Genomic DNA, 21,410 nt, shown 5'->3' with positions numbered 1-21,410 from the left:
GGGTCAAATAAATAAAGGTAGTGGAGCCATCAGACAGGTCAAATGGTAGGGCAAAGAAAATACATAGTGTCTGTTATGAACTGCAGCACATATAACGGGGTCTCAAAGTGGGCTCAGATGGACTCAGTGAGTTAGAAATGGGCAGCAAATGTTGGTATTCAGAAATGAATAAAAGAACAACCGTTGAAAGGAAGGCTACCTTGCTTGGCTTGTAAGCTCCTGAGTGATTGTTTGAATAATGTGAAGTCATTTCTGTAAGACAGACAGGTACGATATATGAACAAGCCTGGAAAGAGAATTGAAGAGGAAGAATGAAAAATAACATCTAGGCAAAGCCAGTTATGACTGTGAGCAACACAACCCCCCCACACCCCCTGTGACTGCAGCAAGATTTAAATCGATCCCCCAGTCATGATATTTTGTCTTACATGAGTCTTGACAGTTTTTTTCCTATGCTATAGTCACTAAACAGGGGCATATTGGATGGCTTTCTACCCCTCCCACCAAAACAATGCCAAACACATTATAAAACAAAAAAAAATCTACATTTACAATATGTGAATGAGTGAGTGAGAATGTTTGTGTGTGTTTGCAGCATGCTCACACAAGTATATGTGTGACCGGGGCATGTGCGCCTAAATGCATAGCTTACTGAATGTCACAACCACCTGGTAAAACACTGCACTGAGCAGGAAATAACCTGCCAGATGCATGTAACAGACTTATTTGTTAGTGGCAGTTGGCAAAGAAACTGACTACTTGAAAACTAATTTCAGCCTTGGAAGATAAAACAACCACCACACAATTTGATGAAATTTGAGGTATGGAGTTTTTAAAACAAGATATTGCTGAGGATAACTTTATGTCAACAAATACTTATATCTTTACTCAAAATACAACATTTGTTTCAGACTTTGCCTGAAGCCAAAGTGACACAAAGTGACTACTTTTGTTCTAAGCATCAGGATATACACATATATTAAGTGAATATATGTGAATGCATTAATTAATACACATATAATAAGCATGCAATAATGCCCAGCAAGTGATTTGTTACTGTATAAATAACACCCGGCCAAAGATGTTATTAGGCCCAATGCCACAGGCCTTGTAGGCCATTTTAAGCCTAGCCAATTTCCCTTTGTGTGACTGAAATAACCTATCTCATTTGGTTATAAAGTGGCCTTACTCATCCCACTGTCAATAATTATATATTACCCCTAAAGAGAATACCTGGAATCATATCATAGATAATTTGAGGGGACCAATGCATGGGATAAAGCATGTAGGAACTGCCTCTATCCATTTGCAGTACAGGGGCCAGTCCTGGGGTAAAGTATATTGTCTCCCATTAATAGATCTATGTTGCGCTTGAATATGGACAGGAATGAACTTTGTTTTATGTGGAAGTGGAGCCTGTTCCACAACAGCAGTATCCGCTGCAACATATGCCTGTCCCTTGAAACCATTCTGTTGATGTTGCAGAAGAGGTTTAAATTTCTAGACCAAGTATTCTGGTGCCATTTGACTTGTTGATGTGCAGTAAATCCATCAGTAATGGGTCAGAATGCCAGACACAGGTCACCTCTTAGCAGTCTGTAGGATACTAAGTATAGTCACAGGGCTTTGAGTCGGTCTACATAGGACATATTATTTAGGCCTTGTATGTTTTTAGTAAAGTATCTTTGAGGGCGTTCCAGTTCTTGAATGTGTCTGGACAGAGACAACCCAAAGGTGGGCATTATATTCAATGATTGACCTAATGAGGGCTGAGTAAAGGGGGAGGCAAAGACATCCTTAGATCCAGGCACACTCAATTTTTTTGTTTTGTTTTGCTCTTTAAAGATTCATGATCTGTTTATTGTTGAAAAAAAAACTATTTAATTATTGTCTTTGATTTTTTTTTTAACTGCATTCCATAATGTAAAAAAATGTATGCTCTCCAATATTTAACACTGTTACAGTGTTTCACCCAAATCTACTTAGGTCAGTTGGCATATCTCTCTCTCTTTCCCTCATGTTTTTGCAATTTCTTTGTGGACTGCCTCCCATTCCCAGCGCTCATCTCTGATCTGTGCTTTTCTGAGTCCTGCTTCATGAGTTCTTTTATAGAGTATAGCTGTTTCCTCTCAGTGGGTGGCCATGGTGGTGCAGCGGTTAGCACTGTCGCCTTCTGGGTGGAGTCTGCATGTCCTCCCTGTGGTCGTGTGGGTTTCCTCCAGGTGCTCCGGTTTCCTCCCACATCCCAAAGACATGCTGTAGGTGGATTGGACACTCTAAATTGGCCCTAGGTGTGAGTGTGTGCGTGTGTGTGCCTTCTGTGGAAGGTTGGGCACCGGGCTGGCAACTTGACACCGTAAAACTCCACTGCCAATCATGAGTGGACAGATGATCCGCTGTGGCGACCCCTAACCAGGAAAAGCCGAAAGAAGAAGAAGAAGCTGTTTCCACTCAGTTTCCCTTAGTGTCGCCCCCACCATAGGATCATAGGAAGTTACTAGGCTATTGGCCCTGAGGCCCTTATAAGCCTAGCCAAGAGTTTAGCCCATGTTTAGAGAAGTTAGCACCTAAAGCCCCTATCCAGCAGGGACACAGGTGGAATTCCAGGGGTGTATTTTCTGTTTCCCATCCAGTTATCCAGGTTGCTCTTGAAAAGGGATAATGAGGTACTCTGCTTGACATGGAGAGGGAGTCTATTCCATAGATGAGGGAGTCTCTGGGACACAAATCTGTCCAACCAACAAGTCCTGATGATGTCACAGACCAGGTTGAGGTTGCGTGTGCGGGTTACACGAGTGGAGCTTGGCTTGCGGATATGCAGCAGTCCCATCAAGTTGGGGTCTGAGAGTGCTTTGTATACAAGACAGAGGTCACCTCTGAGGAGTCTGTATGAAACTAATTAGAAGGACAATGCTTTTAGCCTATCTGTGTAGGGCAGATGTTTGAGGCCCTGGATTCTTCTGGTGAGGAACCTCTGTGGTCTCTCCAGCTGCTGAGGTACATTCCGAAGGGGGTATTGTACTCAATAATTGGCCTTATAAGGGAAGAATACAGGGATGTTATGACCTCCTTGTTCCTGGATGAGATACCCTTACTTATGAGGAGGGCCATGTAGAAGGCTTTCCGTACAATGGAAGCATCATAGTGGTCAAAAGTCAGAATGCTATCAAGCTGCTTGCCCAAATCCCTCACAAATAATTGTGTGCTTAGGACCTTGTTATTAATGTGATAATATGTGGGGACGTCACTCTCCCTAAAGGGGAGGATGATGCATTTTTTGGCATTCAACTTGAGACCATGTTTCTGGCACCAGTCACTTGTTTGGGTGAGACCCTCTTGGAGGACATCCACATCACTTGGGGAATTGATGACTGTGCCCAGCTCACAGTCATCTACAGACCTGGTCAGCCATAGCCCACTGGTTTTGGCCTGTACCTCAGAGAAGTATATCCCGAATAACAGTGGCCCCAAGACTGATTCATGGGGTACACCGCTCATTACGGGTCTACTGCTTGAGGTGACTTCCCTTATTCTGATTAGGTGGGTTCTATCAGTGAGCTAGTTTGCTACCCATCTGATAACATATGCATTGATGCCTAGTTGAGAGAGTTTATCTATTATGCCCAAGTGGGGAATAGTGTCGAAGGCTTTGGCCAGGTCAAGGTAGGCGGTGTGCACAGACTACCCCTAGTCCATGGCTTTGGTGACTGTTTCAAAGAAGTCGACCAGATTTATCAGACATGACCTACCCTAGACAAAACCAAACTGTGTGGGGTTAAGTGTTTGGAGGTTGCCAATGTCCCTGTTAATGAGGTCCATGATAATCCGTTCCATGGCCTTGCATATCAGGCTAGTTAGGCTGATGGGTCTATAATTCCCGGATCAGTGGATGCTCCACCTTTGTGTAAAGGGATGACAGTGTCTGTCCTCCACTTGGCTGGGACAAAGCCAGTACTCAGGCTTTGGTTGAATAGGGTGCCTAATGGTGCTGCAAGTTTATGCCTGAACTCATATCGGATGCAATCTGAGACGTTATTGGGTCTCATGGAGGCTGTATTTTTTGCCTTTGAGAGGGCAGTGATGACCTGTTCCCTAGAGATACGGGGAGGGGGTCAGGTACTGGGAATGTCCTGATTTACTGATGGGGGACAGAGGGGTGAAGTTTTCGCTGAATCTGTCAGCCAGCAGGTTGGCTAAATCTACAGCATATGTGTATGTGATGTCCTTGACCACCAGTTCTGAACAGATCTGGGTGATTCCTTTGAGATTTCGGACATATGTGAAGAAGGCCTTATGATTGTCTCTAGTAGATGTGGCCAATTTGGACTCGAAGTTGGCTTTAGAGGATTTCACTAGTGCTCTTATTTGCTTGTTCAGGCTAAGGAGAGATTGCTTCCAGATGGGTATCTGCTCCTCCTTGGTCCTGGAAAACAATTTTTTTCCTTTTGTTATATAGTTTATTTAATGCAGATGTCCACCAGACAGGTTTACTCTTCCTTTCGGAGGATGATTTTGTCCTGTCAGGTATTCCTGATCCCATGCATCTATACGAGTGCTCGTATAGTACTTTGGTGTAGAGTTGGTCATTTGTGCCAGTTTCAACAGAGGGGGATGACAGGATGAGTAACGAGGTAAGGCTGGGGTGCTCTCTGCAGCTTTGAACCAGGTTTCTGTGACTGCACAAATGTCAGCATCTTCCAGGGTTAAAAATGCTTGCAATGAGTGCAGTTTCATGTTTGGACTCCTAGCACTTAGCAGCATGATCTTTAATTTGCATTTTGTTGAAATTTTTATGTTGGTTTTATCGACCTCAGGACTTTTCCTAAAAAAGGCACTATGGGGAGGCTAGGGCCATTGCCAGAAGCCTGAAACCCCAAGTGAGACAGATGCAAGCCATCTCTAGCAAAGCATTGTGGTCTGTCGATAATATCTTTCCAGGTTGTCAGGTACTGGATCCCCCTGGGAATGACACCAGAAACTAAGCCAATTGTTAAAGTCAATCATTTTCTGTTTGTATTGAGGCATTGTTCTGGGTGATAGTAGAATGCTGCTTAAGGCTAAGGACATACCTGCCTGTGACACATATTCAGCGAGCTCAATCATGTCTCTCTTCATATAGTCCAGGGAGGTACGTCTCAAGTCAGAACAGGAACTTGACCACTGGTCAACCTGCTTTCTTTCTTTTTGTGTTTCATCTCCGTTGCCATTTCCTACCAGCTCCTTCTGTGTTCTTTCTCTGTGCACTTATTTATAAAGGGAAGGTTGACAGACAGTAAACATTGCATGTGACATTATGGCATATGCATTCCTAAAGGAAGATGGATATATTTAAATGTGGTTAATTATATTTCCCATCTGGATGTCATAAAATGAGCCTTACGTTTCGAAGACTTGAAAAGAACCAAAGAACCAAATTTCAAACAGACAACAGACTTCATACCGTTATGTCTACAATATGTATTCATTTATTTTATTTACTGGTATTTATTTCCTTGGAAAGTCCGACTGAGCAGTGCTCTTTTTCAGAAGAGGCTCATCAAGAAAAGTTCCATTATACAGTCATCACGGACATTATCTGCATTGTTTCATCAATTATAATGAGATTCATTCATGAGCAACAGTTGCATTATTCAGACATCCTTGTCATACGTTACATCATTTACACAGTTTTAATTAAAAATAGCAGTTACATGGCTTGTATATGAAACTTTTTTTAAATACAGGGTGGTATATGCAGTGCAATATCATCAGCATGCAGAGATTGTCAAGTTTTATGTTAAGAATATTTGTTAATATAAAGAATTGTTCAAAATCTAAAGCAAAGGAAGAAAAGATAAAGGGCATAAATAAGACAAATAAGACATAAACAATAACATAAATAAAAGATGTACTTAACTTCTATTACACATCTCAGAATTAACATATACATACATATTTACATCTCAGAATTAACATATACATACACAACATTTACATCTCAGAATTAATATATACATACACATTTACATCTCAGAATTAACATATACATACACAACATTTACATCTCAGAATTAACATATACATACACAACATCTGCATCTCAGAATTAACATATACATACAAAACATTTGCATCTCAGAATTAACATATACATAAACATCTCAACATTAACATACACATACACAACATTTACATCTCAGCATTAACATATACATACACAACATTTACATCTCAGAATAACTGGAAAGGCCGCAGAAATACCTCGCAAAGAGGATTACTGGCCTCAAACAGATGCCCTATGTAGACAGTCTCAAAAAAAAAAACAGCTTTACTCCGTCGCATATCGCCTACTCAGAGGCGATCTCTGCCTAACTTACAAAGCTATGTCAAACCCAGAGCTGTTGGACATGCTCCACTTAAAGAAATCCCAATCCCTCCAAGCTACATGCTCTAGGGACCTAAACCTTGTCAAAACAATAAACAGAACATGCTGGAGGGAGAGATTCCTGTCCCAGAGACTTCCCATACTCTGGAACAAACTACCTATCTATATCAAACAAAGCTCCTTATTAGCACTCTTCAAGAAAAATCTTGATGATTGGATGGGAGATAGGAAATTCACCCCAGGGACTACTTCTGTGGCTCAGCTCGACAGGGGCACAGGAAAATAGTTTTCTTGGGTGGCGAAAGCCAGGGTACTGTTTGGCTAGGCTTATATAGGCCCTAGGGCCAATAGGCTAGTACCTACCTATGAACCTACGAACCTATACATACACAACATTTGCATCTCAGAATTAACATATACATACACAACATTTACATCTCAGAATTAACATATACATTTACAACATTTACATCTCAGAATTAATATATACATATACAACATTTACATCTCAGAATTAACATATGCATACACAACATTTACATTTCAGAATTAACATATACATACACAACATTTGCATCTCAGAATTAACATATACATACACAACATTTGCATCTCAGAATTAACATATACATACACAAAATTTACATCTCAGAATTAACATATACATACACATTTACATCTCAAAATTAACATATGCATACATAAAATTTACATCTCAGAATTAACATATACATACACAACATTTACATCTCAGAATTAACATATACATACACATTTACATCTCAGAATTAACATATACAACATTTGCATCTAAGAATTAACAAATACATACACAACATATACAAACACATTTACATCTCAGAATTAACATATACATACACAACATTTACATCACAGAATTAACATATACATACACAACATTTACATCTCAGAATTAACATATACATACACATTTACATCTCAGAATTAACATATACATACACAACATTTACATCTCAGAATTAACATATACATACACAACATTTGCATCTAAGAATTCACATATACATACACAACATATACATATACATTTACATCTCAGAATTAACATATACATACACAATATTTACATCTCAGAATTAACATATACATACACAACATTTGCATCTCAGAATTAACATACACATACACATTTACATCTCAGAATTAACATATACATACACAACATTTACATCTCAGAATTAACATATACATACACATTTACATCTCAGAATTAACATATACATACACAACATTTGCATCTAAGAATTAACATACTCATACACAACATTTGCTTGCAGCTGCAACAGATTACTAGTGCTAGTGGTGAAAAAGGCAGCACACACACCTTTGGTAAGAAGGATGTGGGTTCTAGTTCCACGCCAAGTAGATGGATTGCTGACACTGTAGTGCAGACTGGGGGGGGGGGTCTGCACTCACTAGCGCATCATCCTCCAGATGAGAAGTTAAACTGTGCCCCCATCTGCCTGAGCTGTTGGTAGTTCAAGTGGATTTAAAAGATCCCTCAGCACTTATTGGAAAGAGTAGCCAAAGTTCCCTGAAGTCCTGGCCAAATTTCCCCAGTGGTATAAATACCACCTCTGGTCTCCCCTGAAAAGAGGCTACTAACCTAGTAGGACTAACCCAGTTAACAAATGATAAAAAAATACATCCAAAAGATACTAAGGCAGTAAAATTGATTTGAAAGTACTTTGTTTAGTTAAAAACACATTATTATACAAATACTGTGAAGATCTCATTAGTACTAGAAGTATAATTTGGCTATATGGAGACATGTAGTCTTTAAGTTCAGTACTTGACTATTACAAATGAACCTAGTAATATAAAAAGGGTCGGACCCGGTACACGGCCTCTGCAGCATTTCTTAACCAGAACCCCTACAAAACAAGTCCAGTCCTTAATAATCATCCCCCTCCACAGCTCATTTCCATTTCGTGTGGACACAGTAACTGGCTATCATTTTGTAGTAACTTGTCTTTTTGCAGACAATCCCACTGCTGTTAACATTCCAGCCTTGCAACAGTGTGCAGTTTAAAAGCACCTATCTTCTTGGTGTGTTCATGTTGATTTCTCTGTTGTCAATTTCAGTGCAACCACTCCACACTTCTATACTAAGTACAATTCCTAGTACACTATCTTCTCTAATATAAAGCAGCTAAAACAATGTTTGTGTATAAGCTATAACCTTCTTACTGCCTGCTGCGTTTGTGACTGTTGATACAAGAATGTAAAGGTATAGGGAATCGATTCCATTTTACAGAATCCTAATAATAAAGCCATAGGGCACAGATTGATGTGAATTACTTAAGCAATAATCCACAGAAGGGATGTGGATAATAGTGGATTATACCACAGAAGGGATGTGGATAATAGTGGATTATACCACGGAAGGGATGTGGATAATAGTGGATTATACCACGGAAGGGATGTGGATAATAGTGGATTATACTCCTGACTGGCACCACGTGGGTCCAAGGAAGAAGCTTGGAAATACATCTCACTAAGGCTTTTCTATTGTAGAAATACTGTAAGAAGTTGTGAATCAATAAGCAGGAAGTGGCTATCCAGACATTGCAGATGTTAAGCAACAGCATTCTCTTGCTGTCATTTAATTATGTTTTATGTAAAAAATAAAAGATATTTGCTGTTCTTGAGAAATTACTTTGCTAATATTAAATGTTATGGACAGGAAAGTACTTTGGTTTCCTGTAAGGACTTCAAGCTGCCTCATTCTGTGATTTCTGGCAACTAAAGCATTGAAGGTATGATGCAGCATAGTTGCATTAAATTCAATCATATTAGAGGGTGGAATTTCCAAATTTTAGTTCCCAATTTCATCTTGCCTTTCTTGAAAGCGTTTATTAGGATAGTCAGAAGTTGGCCTTTTTTTCCCTTTAGAGCCATGAAGCAGGAGCTACAATGATCTGGTATGAGTTATAACAGGATGACGTCCCAGAGGAAACCATTTCTTTTAAACATCTTTATTAACATTGGTTACATAGTGACATGAGTACACAATCAATTATAAATAGCAGAAAACAAACCATTACATTTTTTTTCCATTTTACACGTTATACAGATATATTTTTTGTCTTAACAATTATTCAATTGAACATTGCACAGATGACTCAAGTCCTGCCTTCCCTGAAATATCTCCCCACTAAATAAAAAGTTTTGATGTAGCTTAATTAAAATGACAGTCTATAGTCAGACATTTACTTATGTCTTATGATATCACAGGGCAAAGCTCAGTGACCTGATCACATGAGAAGTGGGTAAATCCCTGACAACTCACACAACGGAATGCCTTAGTATGACTATAAACAGGAATGGTATTTAAAACCTAATCCATTATAAGTGGCACTTTTTTAATTATTGGCTATTATAGGATTTACTATAGTCATGTGACATGCTTGTACCAATGGGTTAATAGAATTTCAGGCTACAAGTGGTATTGATGTGGAAAGTTCTAGATCCAGGTATTCAGCAGGTCGTTATTGCAGTGAGCATATAAGTATGTTTTGAAAAACAAATGGCACAAAATCAAAGAAGAGATATACAGTACTGAACGATTAGCTGTTTGCATTAACAAAAAGCCTTATTTTAACTTTTGCAAGCTTTCTTTAGTGATGCCAGATTTTTACAGCTGTGCTGAGAAGGATGCTCTAATATAATCACTTTTCTGTTAACATATCGGTTTGTACTCTGCCTCTGAGACCTTAGTTAACTGGGAAAACTTTTAATTGGTCGCCCTCTCTCTGTCTGAATGCCTTCTTCAGTTGTGACTGAGTATCTGAGTGTCACTGCCAGCCATCTGTTTAACTCTCCTGCCATTGCTCTCAATCACCGTAATAAATGGTGCCTTTAGATGCACTGAATAAAACACTTAAAACCTTTTACATGTTGGAACAATGAATGAAAGCTTTTTTTTAAACCTGCTACTAAAATGCTCTTGGGATTTTGATTGCATAATGCTGCTCTCCTGGTTACTTAGACTATCAGGATAAACAGTTTCTTTGGAAAAAAGGCATTAATGTGTTCCATCAGCTCAATAGCAGTAAAAATATTTAAATAGCAAAGTACCCATTTTTCCCCAGACACTGACAGTAAAAGGCTTGTAAGAAGCTTTTGTAAGCTTTCTCCATGGAATTTGACCCAGCAAGGTTTTTGAGTGAAAACACACAAAAGCATGCATGCATTTCTCTATGTGCACACCACTCTTTATTACCTGTGATTTACTCCAACAGTTTTTACATCTCCCAACTTTCTAAACAAAGCCTCTTAATATGCAGATTCTCCACTCTTTACAGAGCAGACTGACCTTAGATAAGTTCATTTTCCTGTCTTAGTGTGATATCCTACAGGAGATACCAAATGTCAGAATGGGTATGCTAGAATGATGGAGACCATGTTCAATATACAAATGCACTACTGGATTCCCACCACTACCAGTTCCATACTAGATACCACAGAGCAAGGCAATTAACATGCCAGTTATTCCAGGTCAACCCAGCCACAGGCACTTTATACTAGCATGCTCTAACCAGTTACTATTAAAAACAAACAGACAAACAAACAAATATTTTGTACAGCACACCTCTAGGACTACACTAAACCATGTAAAAACTGTTCAAATTATACAAAAATAATAGCAGTTACCCTGAACAGAAAAATGAAATAAAACTAATTGCACAAAACCTTTCCTGTATGCAGGAATCCTTTACAGTGCAGAAGTGCACCCTCCTCTCTACTTTTAACAGCACCTTAAAAATTCTCATGGTGGAGGTGATGTGTTTCTTTTACTGCCTGTCACTTAGCTATTTCATTTCCTGAATTTCAGTATCTTAGTAACCCACTTCTACTTACAGAAACAAAGTGGATTCACTGGATGAAAATCATGGGTAAAAATTAGAGCCCTTTACAGAAGGTGTTGTCAACTGTAATATATACAAGGTTACTGCTGCCTTCTCCTAAGGCACTTATGGCATCACTCTTCTGAAGGACACTCTGACATCATACAAGTTCTAAAATCTGGGACCAAGCACAGACCTACTGCACACTAGTCTGAAGAATGGAAAAGCAATGATGGAAAAATCTAACACTGGCTCAATCAAAAATTCCAGAATACTCTAAGTAACTTGCAATGGCACCAGTAAAGGTTTTCTAAAATATGACATAGGATCATTGAGAATATTCTTCACTGCTTATGGTGCTCTGATGCTTTTAAATATTAAGAACATTTTTAGCATGAAAAAAATAAGTGCAAAGGGATGAAAATATTTATTTACATCTGATGTCTTGGCAAGCTAAACAGAATAGTGCTGCTGCTTAAGAAACAATTCCCAACTCTTTTCCCATCTTCACAGTGGTGGTGCTGCGGCAGCGTTGTCGCCTCACAGTATGACGTCCTGTTCGATTCTCAGCAAGAACGTCTTCTGTGTGGAGACGGCGTGAATGGGCGTACTTTTGTTAAAGGTTGTGCATCAGAGCTGGCAACTCGGCACGTAAAAATCGACTGCCAATCATTAGCGGACCGGAGTTCCGCTGTGGAGTCCCCTAACCGGGAAAAAGCCGAACGACACAACAACAACAACAACAATCTCTTCTAAAACATTCAACATGGCTTCCAACCTCACCAAAGCACTGCTCTGCTCAGTTTTACTGAAATCATAAACTCTAACATAAACACCAGCAACATACTAACCTCCTTCTTCTTAGATATGTCAAATCAAAAGCATTGGACACAATTTCACACCAATGCCTGCTCCATGAACTGTTCTCCATAGGACTCTCCCATTCATCCCTCAGTTGGTTCCAAGGCTATCTCAACAACAGACTCCATGCTATACAATGGAAACAAGATCTCTCTCCCTTTCTGTCTTTCTCTGTTGGAGTACCCTAGGAATCTATTCTAGGCCCTTTACCATTCAACATATTCACTAATAATCTTCACAAGGCCACAAAAGAAGCCTCCATAGTACAATATGCAAATGATGCCAAGGCCATATATTCTACACCAAAGTCTACTGCTACTCCAAACGATAAGGCCTGGATGACTATCAAGTACTTTTAATTGCTTAAAAAAATAATGTTATTTTTACTCATATCTCAATCAGCGCAGAAACAATCCATCATCACATCAGCAAATAATACCTCAAATGAAACAGTTTCCAGCACAAAGCTTCTCTGTGTCTTAATTGATCTTCTTCTTTCAGCTTTTCCCGGTTAGGGGTCACCACTGCGGATCACCTGTCCACTCATGCTTGGCAGTGGAGTTTTACAGTGTCTAGTTGCCAGCCTGGCACCCAACCTTCCACAGAAGGCACACACACGCATGCACTCACACCTAGGGCCAATTTAGAGTGTCCAATCCTCCTACAGCATGTCTATGGGATATGGGAGGAAACCAGAGCACCCAGAGGAAACCCACGTGAACACAGGGAGGACATGCAGACTCCGCACAGAAGGCACCCCACCTGAGAATTGAACCAGAGAACCTTTTGTTGTGAGGCAGCAAAGCTAATAACTTAAAATCTGATCAACACATCACTCTAGTTATCAAAAAAACTCACCAAATATTGGTCTTCCTCTACAGAAACTAACCCTTTCTCACTGACTACTCTAGAAATTCTTTAGCAACATCTTATCTTCTCCCTTTACTTCTCTATACAGGACCCGTCCTGACCAACCTTATAAACTAGAGGTTTGCTACAATAAAATAGCTAAGTTTGCACCCAACTTACCAAACTGTTCACACCACTGCCTAGGACTGAAGCACCTACACTGGCTCAAACTACCTAATTACCTACCTACTGCCATATGCTTGGTGCCCACAGAATAATACACAGACCCAACAGCTGTCCATCACTAAAAAACACCTTCAAACACTACTTCCCTCCTAGGAATCTGTGCTCACAGAACAAGTATCTCCTGACCAGGACCAAGTCTCATAAAGTGCAGCTGACTCACTTTACTTAACCTATGCTGCTAAGCACTGGAACCTCATTCCACCCACCCTATAACAAGACAACATTACCACATGTTTCAAACACAACCTAAAACAGCAACCACCTTCTTCATGGCTATGCTCGTGCTCCCATCCTGACAAAACTCACCTTTCTTTTTGTTTTTCTTCCATTGCCAGTCTCTCTATCAATCACACTGCCTTTTTCACATTTCTTATCCCTGCCTCCTTCTCTTTCATCCTCACTACTGCCCCTTCAACTAGCCTGTATTCATAATCTTCTCTTACAAATACCCCCTCCTTACCCACCTGATCATCTTACCTACCTACTGTTATCTCAACGTCTCCACTATCACCTGTTCTTATCTTTTTCTTGATTTTTTCTGCTTATACCCTTCCTTCTCCTCTATTGTTCTGCTCCTGCTCTGGTGACATCCTACCTCATTAATGTTAATACATATATATACTGAACCTATGTGCATTATCATTGCTTCTGTATTGCCAGCTATTACATGTTAACATGTCTTTGACTTATGTAAAATAATATGACTTTGAAAGTATATGATAAATGCATTTACTATTTGTCTTAATACTACCTGCAAAATAATGCTTATAACGTTAAGTTTTTATTGTTATTCATTGTAAATACATATTTTATGAGGAGCTTTTCTCCCCGGGCCTCCACTGAAAAAGGGACTTGTGCCCAGTCAGACTTTTCCCGGTAAACAAAAAAACAATAAATAACTAAGTAATGTTTCCAGGGATGTGAAAAATGCTGTGCAGCATATAAATAAGAACCGTACTGTTGCACAAAATATAAGTAGTATTTCTATTTCTTTGGGAGATCTGTAATCCAAACAAAATTACAATGTAAATGACATAAGGTTCCAGGCCTAAAATACTGAAGATTTACCGTGTGAACATAAATGTCATTTGACTGAGCCCCACATGCTAAATGCAAACTACTCATAGAGGAATGACACCAGATCACATAAAATACAGCAGCACTAGATTTTCACATTAAGACTCAATTGCTGCACATCTGATCTCTATGTATACTAATTTCCTATGTCAAATAATCAAAACGGTATGAATTTGAAATACACAAGCAATTGAGAAGGGTAGTGCAGCCATGGTGGTGCAGCGGTTAGCGTTGTCGCCTCACAGCAAGAGGTTTTCCGGTTTGATTCTCGGCTGGAGCACCTTCTGTGTGGAGTCTGCATGTCCTTCCCGCGGTCAAGTGATGTTTAAAGAGATGCAGGTAGGTGCGTGCATGAATGGGTGTGCCTTCTTTGAAGGTTAGGCATCGGGTTGGCACCTCAGCACCGTAAAACTCTACTGCCAGTCATTAGCGGACTGGAATTCTGCTGTGGTGACCCCTAACCGGGAAAAGCCGAAAGACATTAGTAGTAAGTAAACAGTACTGGGTAGTCCCCAAATGATCTTTGTGACTGACTGCCTGGTATGAATCTATGACCCTATGAATGTTAACCAAACAGTACACTAGCATATACTATAGCTCTGTCTGCAGGTTAGAATAATAAATTAACTCAGAAAAGTATAATGCCAGTAACCTTTCTTCTAGTGCCGGGATCATACAATTTTAAGTGTTCAGAATCAAATACAAGTCAAATACTAAGGCTTTGCTGCTGCATTTGGATGTTGTCACTTGCTAGCACTATCTTCTCATTTCTTGCAGTTTACAGTAAACTGGATGTAGTTTCCAATTATTTTTCTAAGTCCCAATGTACCAGAGGGACCATATATAATACTGAACTCAAAAAGAATGGGAGCCTCAGGTCATGACTCTACCTCTCATTACCCTTTCATTAACATGTTCCAGCTTATATGTCAAAACTACAAGCTGATAAAGTTTGTTTGTTTGTGTTTTTAAGGAAAGTTACATCCCCTCACAGCCAATTTTATTACACTGTGTCCTGCTATAAGCCACTGTGGACTTTGTGCAGAAAGTCCATAACTCCATCCTACCTCAGAGACCACTACCCATCTTCGAACATATATTGGCAACTTTCCTAGTTGGGAGGAGGGTCTGTCTCTCCAGATGGAAGAACATTTATCACTAGCAGGAACTGCTCATGTCCTCTGAAATGGGTATTACAGTGACTGGGGTCAGATGTCAAGCTGTGGCTGGATTGGAGTGAGAAGGCAAAGACCTTATCCCATTAGACATGGCAGTTCTCCCTATTGTATGCAATGAGGTGTATATTAAGAATGTCACCACCCCCAAATGGGGCAACTTCTTGCACAGCCCAACCTACCTATCTACACCAGCATTCATGTTGATCTTCTGACCTTCTGGTCTCCAATGGGCAACAAGCAATGGAAAACCTTCCTGGCATGTCAACCTCACCCCTCATCCTGAAGGGAGGTGAGCAAATAAAGACTCATCATCCCCCCCCTGCCAGTTACAACAGGTACACAACTCACTATTCGAAACCGGGTCACCTGGGTTGCAGTGATGGCTTTAGTCCTATACAACAATGGAGCTACACACTTGGATAAAGGTGCAAAGTACATAAGAAGTGAAAACTGCAGGTAGAATGACTCACTTGGATAATGTGAAATAATGCAGTACTTTAGAGATTTATATTATATTAACAGATGGTGCCATCTCCAAATTCAATAAAGCACTAAGTCGCTCTCTGCAGTAACATCTGCATACATTGATATAGTAGGACATATGAATGCTTTACTACACATTTTGATCAAATCCAGTTATGGAAACAAACCACTCCAATGCAGCCACTGGCAAGAATGACACCAGCTAATCTTTGCCAAAATAAAACTTAAACCTACAGATGCTCTTTTTAAAGAAAAGGCTATCTTTAAGGGTACTAGGTTCTTTTCTGTTAGTAATACCAATCAAGCCATTTATTTATTATGCAGAAGTCATGTAACTACAGCAAAGATGTGTTTCCACATAAACTAAGGTATACTGCCTTCCCCATTTCAGCCATCTGCTCAAATAATGGTACTTGCCCAACACACACATTCAGTGTGTGGGGCCACTGATTTCCTGTTTCCTCGAAACTAGGGAAGCAAAGCTGTTGGTGTTAAGTAAATTAAGTCTTCAGCATGGATGTAAAGGGAGTAGCAACTTCTGAATGACAGTGCAATACATTACTTCCTGAAAATTGCTTTTTGAAGGACTTCCTTGGAGTAACAAACTGGACAAGTAAAACAGACCAACCAAAACTCGAACTACAGACAGGAAAGCATTCAATATAAGTTCAAGTTTGTTTTTGTTTTTTTTTTTTGCCTTTTTAACAACAAGAATTTATCTTATAGTTAACATTACAGAACTACTCCTGTGATCAAAAGATAAATAAATAATAAATACAGCTTTTGCCATTCTGGAAAAGTTCAATAACTACAGCTAATAAGGATGGATATAAAAAAAAAAACAAGATACTGCTTTCCATGCATTGCAGGTGGTTTCCTTCTAATCACCACTTTTAAATCCCATGTGTTATCAGATCTATGTTATTTTATTGAGTGGCACACACATGCTACAACAAGGCGCAGCAAGGAATGGTGCTGCTCCTATGTATAACTAAATATTCATAACCCTAGTAAGGTTCATGGTTGGCTATGGAATGAGCCCTTTACACGATAGAAACAACTAATGTCCCTGTTAAAAGATGTAGCTGCATGCTAATCAGATGCCATGTTATTTAAAACTGTGAAATATACTGAAAGCTGGTGACAACAACATAGATGGTTCTGTAATTAGACTCAGATCTGTAATAAAAACATTGAAGCTGTCCATTTATTTGGATAACTGACCCCGTCTTGTACTGTAATCAGAAAGCAAATCATCCAGAAATTGTTTGCTTTGCACTAAGAGTCTTCAGCAAAGTACTTGCTAGTCCTGTCGTTATCCTTTCTTTGTCACTTCCTCACATAAGCAGTCGAGTCTGCAGAAGCACCTCAGGGTAGAACACAGCAACATCTCCTCTGGTACTGTGCCAGTAGTAGTCACCATTTCTGCCATTCTAGGGTAGCTTCACATGTCATGCAGTAAGCCATTTGTATTCGTTTATTTATGTTTTATTACTTAAAGTAATGAAGAGCAGACTGCTTATGCTATCAATGTCTCACTGCCAACTGCATTACAATAAATGGAAATTGGGATAAAAACAGGCAATCAAAATCATTACTCTAATTAAACTACTATGGGGTCAATTTATTGTGTAGAAAACTACATCATTTCACTGATTACATCATCAATACAAAGCAAGTAAGTATTATTGCACAATGTCTCGTGCCTCAATAGCCAGAGTATAAGATTATTCTTTAGTTATCTTACCTTCCTTGCACTCAAGAGCAACTCGGGATTCCAGGTTATCCATCTGCATCTGTAGACGCTTGAGTGTGAGGTCATTTTCCCGTGACTTACGCTTGTATGCAATTAGAACGATGATGACGATGATCAGGAGAAGACTGCCACCTGCTGCAATGCTCACAATGGCAGGAAGTGTCAGGAGGCTGTCAGACGTGATACTTACAGTGCCTAGGCTGACCGTCAGACCCCCAACGTGGACCTGTGTCAAATGGAATCAAAAAGAGAAAATGCGCTAAGACTACAGTAACACCTGAAGATCATAGCAGTAGCATAACAAAATAATAATAGTAATAAATATCACAGTCCTCAAAATAACTATTGGACTTTATTTCTTTTGCTATTCACTACTTATAAAAATAACTACCAAATGCAGTTTTCGAATGGCTAAACTAGGACTATTTTTAGATGTGCCAAATATAAATTCTGTCCCACTAAACTTCATTTAGAAAAGGAGAGAAATTACGATTCCAGCAGCAAGTCAAAAAATAAAACTAGACAGTACCGAGACTTCCAGACGTTTGAGTGGCTGGATCATGCCATTATATATTTTTTTCTTTCTTTCTTTTTTGTCTCCCATCCATCAGTAAAATAAGAATAAAAATGTACATGATACTTGCTAGTGATAAAAACTAAACAATTTTTTAAAAACAGCTATGCCCTCTTTCAGTGTGATAGCATAAATTGTATGAACAAAGTACTATAATGAATGGTACATACATATAAATGTAGGTGGAGCGTACACAAGCAGTAAAATGCTCTGGTACCTTTGTTGATTATTTCATCACAAAGGACAATTTTATTTATTAATTAATTAATTTATGTTTGTTTGTTTATTATCTACACAATCCTATGTAAACAAGTATAAATCAATACCTGACTGGTGATGAAACCAGATTGCTTAGTCCTAGAGAAATTTGCCCAGGAAGATTTTATACCCATCACGGACAAGATAGGCTTCATCACAGGTCACACAATGACTGTACAGTAACCAGTGTAATGCTACTTGAAGACATTCTTTGAGATCAGCTGACAATCCCTACCAATTACGCATACCAAATTCTTGTAGCATCTAACTGCATATTGTTAAGAGCAAATTCACACAAACAAGAGTAACTTAAGGCACATGGTTACAAACAATTTTGCATAAAATAAAATACAGACTATCCTTTCTAAAATGATCCAGTTCATCCTCCAGCCATGCCATTCTGCAGTGTACCACAAACCTTGCAATTCTATCAACGCTTCTTCTTTTCAATTCTACAAGTCTACAGTTCTGAACCACCATCCACCTCCAATTGATGCATATGTTAACTGGCTTACCCCTCAGTGAAATTTATTTACAGCGTAGACACCACTAAATGTTATTAGACAGTGGTCAAAATTATTTGGAAAAAAAATACAGACATCTGATGGGCTCAAACACTGAGTCACCTACCTATAACTGCTTTACAAAGTATTTCAATTCAATTCTCCACAAGTAAAGTTTGAAATATTTCACAGAGGAAATGGAAATTTAAATAAGAACCTCCTGATACAGGTGAGTGAGTGAGTGAGTGAGTGAGTGAGTGAGTGAGTGAGTGAGTGAGTGAGTGAGTGAGTGAGTGAGTGAGTGAGTGAGTGAGTGAGTGTGTGTGTGTGTGTGTGTGTGTGTGTGTGTGTGTGTGTGTGTGTGTGTGTGTGTGTGTGTGTGTGTGTGTGTGTGTAAAAATATAACCAGTACATACTGAAAGTCCAGCGAAAAAACTAAGTTCATGAAAAAACATAAATCGATTGGACAACCACGGCTGAGAGATCAACTTTAATAAAACAAAAAATAATCCAAAGCACAGGATGAGTGCTTTTGCATATAGCTTTATCAAATCCTATAAAAATGATTAAAACCATGACTACTTTAAGATAACATTCAACCACTCGGAAAACAGGAAAGGTAAATAGATAATTGCAACTCCTGCTTTAAACATGTATTTGATGTCATCTTGGCGCACTTTTCCTGTTTCCTGATTAGTTGAATTGGTTGAATCTCAAAGCCGTAGTTGTCTAGTTGATTTATGTTTTTTCGTGTGTTATGTGTGCGAAGACGCTTAAAAAATTCATGCTAAACATTACATATGATTGTCGTGCACTGAAGAAACTAAACGTCACTTAGTAAGAAGACAACTACCATTAAGTTTTATTTACTGAAAGGCAAAACAAAAAAAAAATTGAAATACATGTAAGAAAAAAGCATTTATGAAGCCTTTTCAGCTCAGTCCACACCTTCTAAAATAAAGAACATACACCATATGGATTTGCAGGATGGTTTCACATTGAGTAACAGCTTAATTCTAGTTCTCTTAGTGTAAAAACAGAAATTCAGCAGAGAAGGCCAGTGGATTTTTGTATTTCTGGGCAAATTTCAGTAACTGGTTAGTAAAGGTACTGCCTGGATGCCAATAAAAAAGAACTACAGAGGACCTGAAGAATGCCAGATACAAAAAGTGAGGAAAAAACACTGACTGGGAAAAGTACTGTAGCTGTTCATCAAAAAGCAGTGCAAGCTCCAGACATGACTTCCAGTAACCTAGAGGAAAGTATAAGGCAACTGCACACAGACCTGATTAAAATAAACAAAACACCGATGGAGTACATCAACTCAAATAATAAAACGCTGGAAAAATGGTAGAAGCTTTAAACAGATATTCAGATGAGGTGATAAAACTGCAAACCTTAGAGGATGAAATGAAGAAAACGCTGGCTGAATATGAGACTGCACAAGAAGAGATGTTTCAAAAATAGCAGAATTAGAGGACCAGAGCATGTAGGGAAAACCTGAGCTTTTCAGCTGTACCAGACAAGCTGGAAGAAACAGACCATATTGATTTTATGAAAGCACAAATAAGCAACTGGACTGGTAGTGGAAATTATTCAAGAGCTATTAAAGACAGAAATTTCTTCTGAAAATATAGCTAGGGAGTGGGATAACATTAAAGTGGAGTTTAAAAATAGGGTGGAAGTAAAAGAAAGGGAGATATGGTTACGAAGTACAATAATTATTTAGAGGGACTAACAAATGTTAAAGTATGGCAGAACAGGGGGACTCTCACAGAACAAGAAAAGGAGCAACTACAGAATGCTAAACAGAAAATAGGGGATCACCACGATAATATGCATGTGTTTCGAAAGATTGCTGTTAAGCAACTGTTTTTCTGATAATTCTAGAACACAAAAACTTTTTGCATAATGACTTGGACAACAGAAAGTGGAAAGGGCTGTCACCAAGCTTAGGGAGCCTATAACAAGGAAGAAAAGAGATCATGTAGAAGTATTAGAAATATTTTGGAAATTCTATGAAAGTCTGTATAAAGCAGAGAAATACTGAAATCAAGAAAAGGTACAAATGGAAATGTTTATGGAAGAATTAAATACACCAAGGTTAGAGGTAGAGGAGGCTCAATTACTAACAGTCAGGATAGGAGGAGATGAGATAAATATTGATTTGTATAAATCCACAGGAAAGTCTCCAGGAACAGATGATATTCCTGTGGAAGTTTGGAAGCTAGGAAGGAAAAACTGAAAGATCTGGATGGTTTTGTTTAACAGTATTTTAAGAGGAGGAGAAGTACCAGCATCCTGGAAGAAAGCAATGGTAGCTGTAATATCTAAAGAGGGTAAAGATCCATCAGATCCAGCTTCATACA

At 38.9% G+C, this 21,410-nt stretch overlaps 1 protein-coding gene across 1 annotated transcript in view; it reads right to left on the bottom strand.

Moving 5' to 3' along the window:
* PLXNA2 (plexin A2) overlaps positions 1-21,410 on the bottom strand; it is a 1,613,917-nt gene that overhangs the window by 290,628 nt on the left and 1,301,879 nt on the right. Inside the window, exon 20 of the mRNA XM_044077136.1 lies at positions 17,698-17,932. Within this exon, the coding sequence (XP_043933071.1) occupies positions 17,698-17,932 (235 nt within the window). The remainder of the gene's footprint in view (positions 1-17,697; positions 17,933-21,410) is intronic.

The sequence above is a fragment of the Protopterus annectens genome, chromosome 7.part0 (assembly GCF_019279795.1).
Source record: "Protopterus annectens isolate FY-2018-M chromosome 7.part0, PAN1.0, whole genome shotgun sequence".
Taxonomy (NCBI): Eukaryota; Metazoa; Chordata; order Ceratodontiformes; family Protopteridae; genus Protopterus; species Protopterus annectens.
The sequence above is the reverse complement of the archived record's forward strand: the minus strand, read 5'-3'. Positions and strand labels throughout refer to the sequence as shown.